General features: G+C 39.0%; 1 protein-coding gene across 1 annotated transcript; it reads right to left on the bottom strand.

The window, feature by feature from the left end:
* Nucleotides 1-1554: 1554 nt before the first annotated feature.
* On the bottom strand, nucleotides 1555-15040 carry LOC139151656 (BMP-binding endothelial regulator protein-like). The gene is made up of 10 exons (XM_070724589.1): nucleotides 14889-15040; nucleotides 9013-9046; nucleotides 8426-8545; nucleotides 7895-8014; nucleotides 7234-7344; nucleotides 5962-6087; nucleotides 5476-5745; nucleotides 4854-5098; nucleotides 3451-3743; nucleotides 1555-1954 (listed from the first exon to the last, which is right to left on the bottom strand). Exons 1-10 carry the CDS (start codon nucleotides 14961-14963, stop codon nucleotides 1945-1947), a joined length of 1404 nt encoding a protein of 467 aa, XP_070580690.1. The 5' UTR covers nucleotides 14964-15040; the 3' UTR covers nucleotides 1555-1944.
* Between the last annotated feature and the right edge of the window lie 310 nt (nucleotides 15041-15350).

Raw genomic sequence — 15350 nt, 5'->3', positions numbered from 1 at the left:
GATCTCCGATCGATCAACGGACATGACGATGATGCATCGATCATGATTTTTTCATACTTACAGTATTCCACTCTTTCGATGTGTTCAGTTGCTCATTTGTGTCTATTCTCTTGACGGCGTGACACAATGACTGACAGAATCGACTCTTATACACACTCAGCGTCCATTGTGCTCAGTGGGACAAAGTTACCCACTGACTGAGCAAAGAATATCAACACTATCATAGACGGTTTCTCTACTGTCCACTGCTGCTGCACGTCAGCCCACTGTCTACTGTACTGTGTAGGACAGTCTAAACCCCATTTGGTTAGGGCGCCGCCACTGGTCAGAATTGACTGGCCTTTCATATGAACATGCTGGTTAAATTAATGTGTTCAATTTTATCATAAAATGTCATCGCCTCGACAAAATGAACAGTGTCATTACTGGTGAAATTTATTCCGTTCGATTATTTCAAAGTGTTTAATGGTTTTCTTTCTTACCTCTAATCTTGTCTCTTTTTTCTGCAGCACGAGACAATCAGTGCAAATTATGACTTGATTTGTAACCCAATAGTTACATTTAAAAACTAATACAAATGACGAGTCATAAAATCGTTGTGATAAAAATCAGGTAAAAACACTTTTAATTTCTCTTTTATTTTCAACTATTATTTTGCTCATTTTCAATCCCTATTCAAGATCCACAATGAGGATCGAAAGGTTGGTCATCGAAGTTTTAGTAATAAAACTATATATTTGTGAAACCAGACGTTTGCTTTTCCTCATCGAACTCTACATTTTTACTCCATCGTTTTCTAAACTTTTATTTTCTTCACTGTTATTCATTAATCCCCGATTTTTTCTTAGCACGCTTAGATTTTTATTAAAATTCGTCAACAATTTTTTTTTGCTTCAGAATAGCTACGGTTCCAATCTTCCAATCCCCTGTTGCCCATTAGTCTTATTAACATATTCAAGGTTGACTTTCGTTGTACTGTACAATTTGCATGTAGCGTTCACTCATCCTTTTGTAAGGGAGTAAATAAGCTTCAAGGTGCAAAGTCAACTCTTCCCATCATGCTTCATTTTACAGGCATATCCATTCCGAGGCCGTACTTTTATTATCGGCCATGATGGCGTTTAGTCCCGCACGTTTTTATTTTTGGCGCTTATGCAGGGTTTTGTTCGTTCTGTTCGTTTATTCTAGTTTTTATCCCGATGAAGTGGAGTTCAGCCCCCTCAAACGTTGTACTAAAATAACTTGGTTAGAAGTGAAGAACAGTGTGTGATAGAGTTGGTGAAAATTGATTTTTTTTCATGACAAAGACGCATACATGCAGATAGACAGTAGTATAACGTACAAAACCTTACAAATACTATGTGTGTATATGTATATATATATATATATATATATATATATATATATATATATGTGTGTGTGTATATATATATATATATATATATATATATATATATATATATATATATATATATATATATACATATATTCATCTGCCGACTTACATACAATTTAGAACATATCGATCACGCAAAATTGTTTTTAATCACCATTTTATTTTTATTGCCCAAGGAAGAATCAATGCATATATTTCCCAAGACAGAATTGGTGCAGATTTAAATCAAACTCAGTCAGATAAACATGTAATTGGATCACTTACGGGAAGAGATGTATGCCCTGTGCAGCCACCAGTGAATTTTAACGAATTTCTTGACAATTAGATGAACAAAAATGAAGAACTTCACAGATTGCCACAAAATTTGACACAATCTGTTTGGAATTACCAGGGAAATGAATAATATCAACTACTCGTTATTTAATTTACCAAGGGCATAGCGTATGAAATTGATGGATAGCTATAAGATTGCAGGCATAATTATATTTTTCCATTCAACAGTGCTGGTCAGAACGAAATCAGTGCCGTTGGTCAAGTAGTTCCACATTTTACGGACAACTGAAATAAAGAATAGAGAAACAACAGAATTAGAAAACCTTGCGAACAAAATCAGCCGAAAGGGAAAGCTTATCAGAAATACTAAGTACAAAACATGGCAGTGTTTTTGTAGTTTAAATGGGTGGGACGAGGTTGAACCTTTGAACAAGGGAAGCTTATCAGAAATACTAACATGCTGGACTACATGATGCAAGTCTACTTATCAATGTAAATGGAAGAATCTGACAGATTTTGGTTCAGTTTCAGCAGTCAACGATCACGATCCAACACGATACACACGTTTCACAGGGTTTTACAGGCTTCACACAGTTTCATGGTGCTTCTTTCTTTCACATCACGACAAAATTTGTCTATACAACGACATTTAGTCCGTACATCAAAACCAGCCTTATTAAACAATGCTTATTCAGAAACTGGAAAATATAAGAGGGCGACCAAACACTCGTCACAACTTTTCCAGAAAAACCGATAATATCATATAACAGGAAAAATAAGCCCATAGAGCAAAAATCCGTTCAAGCGAAAATCAAACACGAGGAAACAGACGAACACGAACGGTCTAAGAAACAAACCACACAACAGTCAGACAACAACGTAACGATACTAGCGTCTCTTTTTGGTAAACAGAAAACTTCTCTTTTTGGAAAACGAAACCATTCGAGCGACTGATGAAGGGACCAAACTTTGGTTTCGACACACTATTAAGACGAATCACTCAAATATATACACGATTTTACCCAGATCACATGACCAGGATCAAAGCACTATAGATTCACCGGTGTCTCGCTATCATGAAACTTCCTTGATCGATTCACTCAAGGTCTATCGTATATCACTGACAAAGGTAGCAAGGATGTGTGAAGTTGCCTTCATTTCCTTCGTATGACGATTTGTTGAATATACTAGGGATAGAGCTAGAGAAAAACGATTACTATTCATCAGATTCTTTTAGCAAAGCTACAGAGGCGGCCAGCGATTTTTGTATTTCTTTAAGAACCAGCAAAATCTCCCACTAGTTACATAGTTACTGATGACATGGATTCTAGGTTTTACAAACTGTCCACAATAATAGAGGCATTACATATACAGGCAGTGTTGATAGAACAAATTCTGCGCATTTTCCACATGCTCCAGGCCACCCAAAAACCAAAAAAGTGTAAAATGTGCACCACAAAAATGCACTACATTTGCCACCATGTAAAATAAGATATTTACAAATTGGCTAAAGTAGAAGCGGCGATTCCAAGGAACATTTTATTATTCTTCCTGGTCTGGGTAGTAAATTACTTCTTCCGAACAATTGCACACTGAAAGTCGACTCTCTCAAAACTGGAAATCATTACAAACTTTATTTGCTCACGTTTTCCATGGACCTCCATGGACCGTCCCCCTTGATATCATGCCAGAGTAATGGTCACTAGAATTCCAGGAGGCGAATATGTCAATAATAACAAATGAGGCTGTATACCATATTGAAAGATAATTCAAAAACTCACCTGCCAGGGATCATCCAACTTTCGGCAAACGCCGTCGTGTTGAAGGTCCTACTACCATCTGATTTGACCAGATCGTGTCCCATTAAACGGCTCCCATCTCCCAGCATTCCACATAGCTTGCCGGCAAATTCGTTGCTCCCGATGGTGACGGAGGCTGCGTGGTCCTTTGCGACCCATGCCAGAGAAACTTGTTCCTTTCCGAGGGAGAGTTCTACTTTGTCGTCTTCAACCTTTATGCGCCCCACGCCGCCGGCGATGGTGAGTTCTCGTTCAAGTACCAGCTTTCCGTTGCGCTGCGGTCAGAAAGAATAACAACTCAGAAGGCAGTCTTGTGATGATGAAACGGAGCTGAGATCATTGATGAGCACTCAGATATTAAATGTCACGTTTTTCTTACATAACTTCGCGTGTGATGAACGTGACATACAAATTGTTCACAAGTCCATCAATGATACTCTAAACAATTTTTAATAGAACATTATATGAAATACAGCATACCCCATCTTTGCCATGAGGAGCAAGTGAAACACTCATGTCTTGCACGATCACCATCCTATCTTGATACCCACCCTTAACTCTTTATTGTATATGGAAATAATGATGCCTAAATAATAAATAGACAACTATGAACAAGCAAACAGGGAGCCAGAGTTTCCTGTGTTGAAAGTTATGTCTAGTACATGAGCTTGTTTAGAGACGGGGCTGATGAAAATGTTGCCCCTTTAACATGACCATTATTCGAACAATATGTACACGACCAAATGTTCATCACATACAGTCCAATATCATCCATCTATCTTGTATAAAGCTTATCAAGAGAAGATGCATAATTGAGGTGAAAATCAGGAACTAAATCGAAGCATATACCTGTTATTGTTCATGTGTGTAATTTCAAGCGTTCTCTGTTGTTGTTGATAGTGTGTACGAAAACATTAATCAAAGGGCGTCTACACCTCCGGAGGTTGGGGGTGTTATTTCGCCCGAAATCTCGTTTTCGTTAGCTCCTTCAATGATGCGCGTTTTGCAATCTTATTCACATTCGGGGCGTGTAAGACGGTGAAGCACGTAGAGCCAGAAGCGTATACGAGGTTGTGAGCAAGACACAGCAGTTCAGCCGGACGAAGTCAGAACAAGCAATAAATCATTTATATTCTAATACATATATTCGTAATAACATCAATATTCTGAAACAACAAACTAAACACACCGCGCGCGCAACAGCATCGAGCGACGACATATTTCTTCCAAATTGACTTATTTGTCACGAATCACAAAACTGTTGACAGATTCCCTGTTAGTAAATAACGGCTGATTTTGGGTTACCTTCTCGGTCTGGAAACGGGATATCAGGAATAAACTGAGGGGAGGGACAATACTTTCAAAAGACAGAGCTTCAAACTCACCAGGACAGAATGATCATCACGGAAAGTGTAGGTGTCATGGCCGTTCACTGTTGTACTGACGGCGACCATCCTCGTCGGTGGCTCCATGGGCTCGTAGCGTCCGCGGAAATCGGCGGTTATGTCGAAGGCAGGGCTCTTCGACCTGCAGTCCTTCACCAAGGTGTAGCTACAGTAGCCCTGGAAGTTGTACTTCACTCCGCTGAATGTCAGCATGTGTGGATCTTTCTTGCCACCTCCGTTGACACCTGAGAAGAAAAAAAAAATTTAATCATGAAATACTCATGCAAAGCACGTATACCCGGCTATTGCCAACATGAGTCTATAGTGTGCTCCATCGCTTAGGTACCCCTTTGCTCGATAGAAAACTTTCATTGGTCGATCTGGCTATCACTTGCAGATTGTACAATTAGAGGGTAGGAACATAAACAATTTGTGGAGTTACGGCATTTTTATTATTATTCACAACTTTACAATACATGGATGGGAGACAGATAGACACATACATACATACATACATACATACATACATACATACATACATACATACATACATCGCAACAAATAAATACCGGTAATGATTAATGAATCAATAAATTAATTGATTGATTAATTAATAACTTACATCGGTAAAGGACGACATAGCCGCTGTGGGGAGGACTCGTATTTACTCTCCATTCAAGTATGTAGTCTTCGTAGCAGCTTGGCACCGTAAACTCCTTCATTATGAACGGTTCACCGGGCAGTATCAGTGTGGTTTCTCGAGTTATCTCCGTGCCATTCGAGTAGAAGCGGAGTACGCAAGTGATTCTTATAGGTCTGTCCGAGAGACAGTAGAAGGTTGCCTTGATTTTTCGCCAAAGACAGTCTACCCAGTGTATTACCATCACGAAACCTTCGAAATAAAGAGTACGGCGAATTTTACACCAATCCAGTAAATAAAAGCAGGGAAAAAACAGAAAAACAGCGAAATACAAGAGGAAAACGAGAGAGAGAGAGAGAGAGAGAGAGAGAGAGAGAGAGAGAGAGAGAGAGAGAGGAGAGAGAGAGAGAGAGGAGAGAGAGAGAGAGAGAGAGAGAGAGAGAGAGAGAGAGAGAGAGATTCACTAACGTGGATCATGACAGCAGACACGGTTGTTGTCTCCCTCACACCGCCAAGGCAGGGAGTATTCCGGGGGGCCTAAGCAGTCATCGCGATCCACACAATTTCCAAATTCCTTGTTGCACGCCACGTCACCTGAAAGAATAGAACAGATAGGCGGTGATGTGATCGTTGGTATGTTAGCTTGTGGGAAGAGAAAGGAAACAGGTTTATGCCGATCACAGATTCACAGCAATTGTATTTGAAGGAGAGTCCATCCTTCCCACACTAGGGATCAGGCGGCAATTTTAGACGCTGTATTCCTGTTTAAGGCCAAGAAAAATAAAAGAGTTTGTTTCTCATCCTCGTGCGCGTCAATTCAGACCCGCCGCGCCAACCGTTTTTTTCCTGCTTATGAATAAATAAAAAAAAATAAAAAATAAACGCAAAAATAAGCGATGATAGTGCATAACACAGTGCTGTATAAAACAGAACCTTAAACAAAATACTGAACACTAAAATTCCATTCAGAACTGTATACATATGTCACTCTTGTACTACGTTATCAAAACAGTGCATTGCTGCATTCAAAGTCAAACCGAAGAACTGTTGCCAACAAAACTAATAAAGCAACACTGTTGTCTATTTATCTCTGCGTGCATTCCTATGTTTAATTCATGTTTTTTCCGCATTCTTGTTGATTGAAGAATAAAATAATTGATAGTAAAAAAACGCGTAACCGCATCATTTTTGAAATATGTCTACGATGAGAAACAAACTTTTTATTTTTCTTAGCCTAAAATAGTCATTTTATTACATGTCTGATGCTCGCACGGACTCATTTCGATGTTCTCTCGATAGCTCGGCGTCGCAGACTTTTCTGTACCAACTTCTTCAAGAATGAACTTATTAAAATTTTCATTTTTTATCACGAAGTCAAATATTTTTTTAACTTTTAAAGAGCCGTTCTATTAGTAATGTCAGATATGGATTATATCAGGTATTGTTCGATTAATACAAATCCTGATCTCTGTTTGTACTTTTCATAGCTTGGTTTTATAGATATGTTTCTATTTTCGAACTTAATTATATTTTTCTTTCTGTAATTAGCGTAACCTGCTGCTTCACGCTTCGCAAATAAATAGATAAATAAATAAATAAATAAATAAATAAATAAATAAATAAATATAACGAGATGCAGAAAGTTTAATTGACAATTTTAGAGTCAAAGGTATTCCGTTGTTTGTTGAGCTGTCATAACCACACATTTTGTGCTAAGAAGAAAATGAAATTTTTGTTCACTTGTTGGTGATTTGCAGCAATGTCTCCTATTCCCAGGACAATCTCCATCAATCCTGTTCTCCTTTGGACAATCAACAATGCACCTTCCGCCGTCGCCGCATTGAGGCTGGGCTGTAAGAAACGTGGAACCATACATGAATTCAGGTTCTTTTTGCACCAGGTTCTTTTTTCACCCCTTCAAAAGTACTTTTAGCGGTGTCTCTAGGGAGAGGTCTTGCGAATTATGCATTATTTGCAGGTACATATTATAACACCTTGAAATATGCTTTTCGCCTTGCTTGCAGTCAAGCCCAGAACAGATAAAAAATGAGATGATGTAATTTCTTGTATCTGCTTGATATACATTCTACTGAGATGAAACCGCTTCTTTATAACACTGCAAATGTTGACGCACAGAACAACCTGGTTGTACTGGACCCCGTGACACCATATAGTTAGACGAGATTCACGTAGTCGGTTAGTTGCAAGGAAAGACGACGCGAAAACACATCATTGTGTGCCAATGAAATTTCAGATGAATCCATAATTGATATTTGAACTCGAAAACTAATGTAGATGAAGCCATGTGCCAGGTCAGTCGTTAGGCGATGACATTCGAGCGAAATAGTATTTTCTCTATTGACTGAAAAAAGAACAGTATAGTTGGTAACGTACAACATACCTGTCCTCGGGATACAACAGACTAAGCCGCCAGTACATAGCCATGGTAAAGTGTATGAACGACCTCGGCAATCGGCTGGGTGTGTGCAATCTCCATCGTAGACAGTGCATCCACTGTCGTCTAAAATAAAAGGCGTTGATCTATCACAGTATTTCAATAACTAGTATCCCGGTCATGGACAAGAGAGGTAATGCGCCCACAACTCACCAGTCTCGTGTTGATAAGAATCGACAGAATTCGAACCGGAATAAATGGCTGCGGTACTGCGTCTACCATTTGACAAAGCTTCCACTATCGTTTGTTCGTTTTGATATAATCTGTTCTATTCTTTTAAGTCATATGGTCTAACCGTCAGTCAATCTCTTCTTGGACACCTACCACGGGCAAACTCTCTCTCTCTCTCTCTCTCTCTCTCTCTCTCTCTCTCTCTCTCTCTCTCTCTCTCTCTCTCTCTCTCTCTCTTCCTCAGATAATGCAGGGTACCAACACTTGATAACAGTTACCGTGAAGACTTCGGTCCTGATAACTTACTTTCTGGTGGTTTGCAACACTTTCCAAGCGGACATTCACCAGGGACGACGTTTTGTGTTGGGCAGTCGATAATACATCTCGAACCAAAATATTCGGGATTGCAGTCTTCAAGGATGGCATCTTCGACCGGAAACAGTCAAAACAGACACAGGCAACTGAAACGCTGCAATTCTTTTATTTCGACACACCAAGTTACGTACGGTTGCGGTTTACCCGCAGTGCCTCGCTTATTTTATTTATAAGTTTATCGTTATAAAGCCGTCAGTTTCATTTCTTTATCTTCAGTGTAAGGTTACCACAATATAATCCTCCAGTTTTTATTTTTTATGATGACAATAAAATGTGTCAATCGATAATATAAGGCTAAGAATGAGTGTTAGCCTGCCGGACGATTAACTGAATGAAACTCTCCACGCCGTCACGCTAAAAGCATTCACGGGAAGACAAGTGGCTTGTGTCTCAATATCTCAACTACTGTATTTTACACCGACAAGTCACACTTGGCAATTTTTTTTTTATGAACGTGGCGGATAAAGGGTACAGCAAAGCAAGAACTTGTTTTTTAATTTAGTTGAAATGAAACCCACCTCTTTTCTTCACGCTTAAATCACTGGAGACTTGCTGCAAAGTAATAAAAGAAATGTTGATAGCGTTTTTAAAAACATGTCACGGTGTACAAGTACTGGGAGAATATGGCTCTTCGCGCAGATATTGGTTTCTGAGCTCCGCCACAAGATCTAGAAACACAATGTGTTATGTAGGTCATTTCCCCCACACTCCATCATGACCTGAGTTCAATTAGTCTAGAACATTCTCAAGGTCACTACTCTCAATGACCTCACAACCTTGAATTCAATTAGTCATGTTTGGAATGTCTGGAAAGTTGATTAGTTGTGTAAGGGAGATAATTTTAGAACAGTAATTAGCATGTCAATAAAAGTTCTAGATTGTTCTTATATGCCTTTATAAAAGGGACGTGCTCAGCTTCCAGTCAGACTTTTGGGATCGTGTCTCTTGTGTGTTACTAAACTCCAGCAGTAGTCATTCTCAAGACTTTTCAAGACCTTCACTGTCAACGCTGGATTTATACTGTGGACTTTGTGCAGCTTCAAGCCTGCAAGCCAAAGGACTGTTCATTCATCCGACTGACTGTTACAACTCTGAGACTGGAGCTTTGCCGTCCCAGCTGAGATAAGTAGTCTGTACACTTTTAAGCTTGTACTCTGTCCCTAACTTAGCAATTAGTTTTGTTTTCGTAATAAATTTTGTTTAAACGGAAACTGCTGAGTTCACCCTTTTGTTCGTTTTCTCTGCACGTAACAAATTGGGGGCTCGTCCGGGATACGAATATTTTGAGCCGTTTGACAACATTTTGACAGCCTTTTCAAAACTACTGTATACTGTGAACTCAGCGAAATTCAATCATGGCGGAATTCAAGCCAGACGAATTTATGGATGACCTTGATCAGGACACATTTAATTCCCTCAGAAAAGACAACCTCATAGCACTGGCCAATTTCCTTAAAGTAGATGTCAAAAGATCTATGCGCAAGCGAGAAATACAGTTCAAGATTGCAAAACATTTAGTTAATTCTGGCCATTTTGAGGAGTCTGCCTTAAAAGATTATGAGCCTGAGTCTTCCTTCGAACTCAAAAAATTGGAATTAGAAATACAGGCAGATTTCGAGCTAAAAAAATTGGCATTAGAAAAAGAAAAAGAATTACAAATGAAAGAAAAAGAATTACAAATGGAAAAGGAGAGACAGGCATTAGAAAAAGAAAAAATACAAATGCAGTTAGAAATGGAAGAAAGACAGAAAGAGAGGGAATTGGAAATGAAAGAAAAAGAATTGCAAATGGAAGAAAGACAAAGGGAGAAAGAAAGAGAGGAAAAAGAAAAGGAAAGAGAATTAGCAGAACACCGATGCAGTTAGAAATAAAACGTTTAGAGCTTGGACAGTCAGGAAAATTCTTCCCTTCAGACAAGTTTGACATCACTAAGCATTTCAGGTTAGTTCCCCTTTCCAAGAAAAGGATGTTGATAAATATTTCCTTCATTTTGAGAAAATTGCTCAGAGTCTGAATTGACCTAGGAGTCCTGGTCTATGCTTTTGCCAAGTGCTTTGATGGGTAAAGCCAGAGAAATTTACATTCAGTTGTCAGTAGTGCAAGCTTCAGATTTTGATTCTCTGAAGGAATTAATTCTCAAGGGCTATGAGTTGGTGCCTGAAGCTTACCGTCAGAAATTTAGGGATTGTGAGAAGGTGAAAGATCAAACTTATGTTGAATTTGCTCGAACAAAAGAACAACTGTTTGATCGATGGTGTTCTTCGGAAAAGGTCAGTCAGAATTATGACAAATTACGACAACTTGTTTTGATTGAGGAATTTAAAAGGTGCATTCGGAGTGACATCAAGACATTTATCAATGAACAAAAGGCAGATACATTAGAGGTTGCTGCACGTTTGGCCGATGATTATTCATTGACCCACAAATCTTCATTTCTCAGCAAACCATCCCAGTCCTTTTCATACAGAAACAATGCAGGTAAATTTAACTCCTCCTTTTCATCCAAGAATTTTTCAAAGGACAGTAGAAAATCAAATGACAACAGTTCACAGAGTTCAAGTAACACTTCCACATCATCAAATCCCAAGTCTCAATCTCCTTCTGACAAACAGTTCGGTACACTTTCTTGTAATTATTGCAAGAAAGACGGCCATTTAATGTCAGATTGTTTCAAATTGAAAAGAAAACGTGAAGGTCAAAGTGGTCAAAGTGATCTAAGCCCACCGGCTTTATTTCTTCATCAACTCAATTAGAGTCTAATAATGTGTGCAACGCATTTTCTGAGGTTAAACCCCTCTCATCCCCAATTAATGAGGTCAAGGTCAATTCTTCACAAGATAGCATTATGGGTATTTTCGAACCATTTATTCATAATGGTTTTATATCACTTTCTAGTGATTTTTCTTCCGCTACCCCTGTCAAAATTTTAAGAGATACCGGGGCTTCCCAGTCTCTTTTGTTGGCAGATACCCTGCCGTTTTCTGAAAAGTCATTTTCAGGTTCTAAAGTTCTTATTAAGGGGGTAGATTGTAATGACTACATTCCTGTTCCTCTCCATAATGTCTATTTGTCTTCGGACTTTGTTTCTGGACCTGTGACTTTAGGTATTAGGCCTTTTTTGCCTTTTGAAGGGATTCACCTTCTTCTTGGAAACGACCTTGCTGGGGACAAGGTCATTACTAATCCACTTGTGACTGATAATCCTAGTTTAGATCAGGATCCAGAGCCAATTGAACAAGAGATACCCGATTTATTTCCTTCGTGTGCATTACTCGAGCCATGTCAAAGAAAACTTCCGAGAATCAAAATACTCTCAAAAATAATGTCACAGATGTTGACTTAAATGACACCTTTCTCAGTCAGGTGTTTGACACGGATCATTCCGTTATCCCTCGTGGATTTGAAACTTCCAGTAAAACTTCTGCTGACCAAAGTCAGACATTTTCTAGATCAAATCTCATTGCAGAACAACACAAAGACCCAGATATTTTGTCTTTGTTTGACAGGGTAGATGATGAAGATAAAACTTCAGATAGCTCTGTTTCCTATTATACAAAATCTGGTATTCTCATGCGTAAATGGAGACCTCCAGACGTTTTGGTTGATGACGATTGGGCTATAAAACATCAAATTGTGGTTCCAAAACCCTACCGTGCTGAAATATTGCGCCTGGCCCATGAAACGCCCTGGGCTGGTCACTTAGGAGTCAGGAAAACTTATCATAAAATTCTCAGTCACTTTTATTGGCCTAATCTCAGGCAGGATGTAGCACATTTCTGTAAAACTTGTCACACATGTCAAATGGTAGGAAAGCCAAATCAGACCATTCCAAAGGCCCCTTTACAGCCAATTCCTGCATTTCAAGAACCATTTAGTAGGATACTAATAGACTGTGTTGGGCCCCTACCAAAAACAAGATCAGGAAATGAGTACATGCTGACAATAATGTGTACATCAACTCGGTTCCCAGAAGCCATACCACTGAGAAATATAAAGACAAAGACTATAGTGAAAGCTTTAGTCAAATTTTTCACTTTATTTGGCCTCCCCAAATGTGTCCAGTCCGATCAAGGCTCCAACTTTATGTCTGGAATTTTTCAACAAGTAATGGATCAGCTAGGCATTAAACAGTATAGGTCATCCGCCTATCATCCAGAAAGTCAGGGTGCTCTTGAGCGATTTCATCAAACTTTGAAAAACATGATTAGGACCTACTGTTTTGACACGAGAAGCAGTGGGATGAAGGAATTCATTTCCTGCTCTTTGCTGTTAGAGAGTCAATTCAGGAGTCTCTTGGTTTTAGCCCATTTGAGCTTGTATTTGGACATACAGTCCGTGGCCCACTTAAGCTCGTTAAAGAGAAATTCCTATCAGACTGATGATGATTGTCTGAATATTTTGCAATATGTGTCAGATTTTCGTACAAAACTCTCTAAAGCATGTGAATTAGCCAGAGAAAATCTTGAGTCATCTCAGCAGTCAATGAAAACCAAATATGATAAAAGCACCTCAAAACGGAAGTTTGAACCAGGTCAAAAGGTTCTTGTTCTACTTCCAATTCTTGGCAAACCACTCCATGCTCGTTACTTGGGCCATACCTAATTGATAAGAAATTGAGTGATTTAATTACATCATAATAACACCTGACAGGCGAAAACAAAAACAGCTATGTCACATAAATATGCTTAAGCCATATTTGGATAGGGATAATCCTACTATAACTCAGCCTGTCAGTGCAGTCAGTTCTGGCCATTATGAAGATAGTGATACTGAAACTGACTTGAGTGAAAATACTCTAAACTCAAAGCTGGGCTCGGTCAAGCTTCAGAACTCAGAAATCCTGGAGAAGCTGGAGTCTACAAAGTTGGCACACCTCCAGCCAGAACAACAACAACAGCTGAAAGAACCAATCCATGAACATTTGTTCCAAGATATTCAACGAGGACAAACATCATCTATCACACCGAAGATGTCTGCGACAGTAATCCAGTGGAACAACATCCAGACGGACTGAATCCTGCGAAAGCGGAATATCTCCAGGAGGAAGCCAAGTATTTGCCGAACAATGACTTTATCGAACTCAGTAAAATAACCGGACTTTGCCGTGCATACTTTATGCCAAATTCAGTGCCATTTCAAGTTTTCCAACAACAAATTGCAAGAAGATAGTCATGGGACATCTTGTTTGCTACTTTTCACACAAATTTAACAAATCTCAGAGAAACTACTCTACAATTGAAAAGAGTGTTTATCTTTGATATTAGCTTTACAGCATTTTGAAGTTTATGTTACTTCTTCAAATCAGCCAATAGTGGTTTATATTGATCACAACCCCTTGTTTTTCTGCAGAAATTTAAAGGCAAAAATCAGAGATTGCTAAGATGGAGTTTAATGTTACAGGAGTTTAATCTTGACATTAGACATATCAAAGGCAGAGACAATTTAATTGCAGACTGTCTCTCTCGTATTTAGAACTTATTGTTGTTCACACTTTTAAGATTACATTTGTAAAAGAAAGATTTTTCTTTGAAAAATTTTCTTTTTTGAAGAGGGGGTGTGTTATGTAGGTCATTTCCCCCACACTCATCATGACCTGAGTTCAATTAGTCTAGAACATTCTCAAGGTCACTACTCTCAATGACCTCACAACCTTGAATTCAATTAGTCATGTTTGGAATGTTCTGGAAAGTTGATTAGTTGTGTAAGGGAGATAATTTTAGAACAGTAATTAGCATGTCAATAAAAGTTCTAGATTGTTCTTATATGCCTTTATAAAAGGGACGTGCTCAGCTTCCAGTCAGACTTTTGGGATCGTGTCTCTTGTGTGTTACTAAACTCCAGCAGTAGTCATTCTCAAGACTTTCAAGACCTTCACTGTCAACGCTGGATTTATACTGTGGTCTTTGTGCAGCTTCAAGCCTGCAAGCCAAAGGACTGTTCATTCATCCGACTGACTGTTACAACTCTGAGACTGGAGCTTTGCCGTCCCAGCTGAGATAAGTAGTCTGTACACTTTTAAAGCTTGTACTCTGTCCCTAACTTAGCAATTAGTTTTGTTTTCGTAATAAATTTTGTTTAAACGGAAACTGCTGAGTTCACCCTTTTGTTCGTTTTCTCTGCACGTAACAAAACACAATGTGTTATCTATCTGTTCATTCAAAAAAGGTACATAAAATACTGCTTGAAAGAGAATAATGAAGTTCTTGAAAAGATAAACAAACCAAAAGAAGCTTCACATATGCATAGTTGATGATCTCTGTAACCCAAAGAAAAAAGTAAATAAATTGCATATTCATAAAGACGTCTGGGGAGAATCGAAAATTATCGTATTGGTATTCTCCTTTCCACAAAAGTCGTGGGTAGCAATCCACCTCAAAGTACAGAGTATACTCACATTGCTATCCTCTGTCAGCACAAGGTTTACACTCAGACTGAGAATGACGATCAGTTGGAGAGTATGTTGCTTCATCTTCAGCAGACCACAGTGTGTTTTTCTCTCGGAAAGTATTTTCAACGATGGTCAGACTGGTACTGAACCACTCAACTGATCCTCTATTTATGCATATCTACAGCATAATATGAAAGTATTTAACAACAGGAAAAACAAACAAAAGTTCCTACACTGCTACTCTGTTTACACACATGGCACTTTGTCCTGTTGGTTCTACCATGGCTACCGACTGCTATCCTACTTTGTCTCAGACGTGTGACAGCTGGTTCTGTCTGTAATTTCTCCGCTTGGTATGGCAAACGTCGAGCTAGATAGCCTACATCCACCCACGCCACACCCTACCCCCGACCAGCCACGAACGCTAGATTGGGGCAGGCCGCCGAGTGATTCTGCAAGGCGACATCA

The sequence above is a fragment of the Ptychodera flava genome, chromosome 15 (genome assembly GCF_041260155.1).
Source record: "Ptychodera flava strain L36383 chromosome 15, AS_Pfla_20210202, whole genome shotgun sequence".
In the NCBI taxonomy this organism is placed as follows: Eukaryota; Metazoa; Hemichordata; class Enteropneusta; family Ptychoderidae; genus Ptychodera; species Ptychodera flava.
The sequence above is the reverse complement of the archived record's forward strand: the minus strand, read 5'-3'. Positions and strand labels throughout refer to the sequence as shown.

What these genes read in the sequence shown, in the direction of transcription:
- LOC139151656 (XM_070724589.1), bottom strand. Translation starts at nt 14,963, where the DNA reads ATGAAGCAACATACTCTCCAACTGATCGTCATTCTCAGTCTGAGTGTA. An exon ending in CTGTTGTATCCCGAGGACAG is followed by an intron (nt 7,345 to 7,894) that starts GTATGTTGTACG and finishes CGTTTCTTACAG; the next exon opens with CCCAGCCTCAATGCGGCGAC. An exon ending in TGTCTGCTGTCATGATCCAC is followed by an intron (nt 5,746 to 5,961) that starts GTTAGTGAATCT and finishes TTTATTTCGAAG; the next exon opens with GTTTCGTGATGGTAATACAC.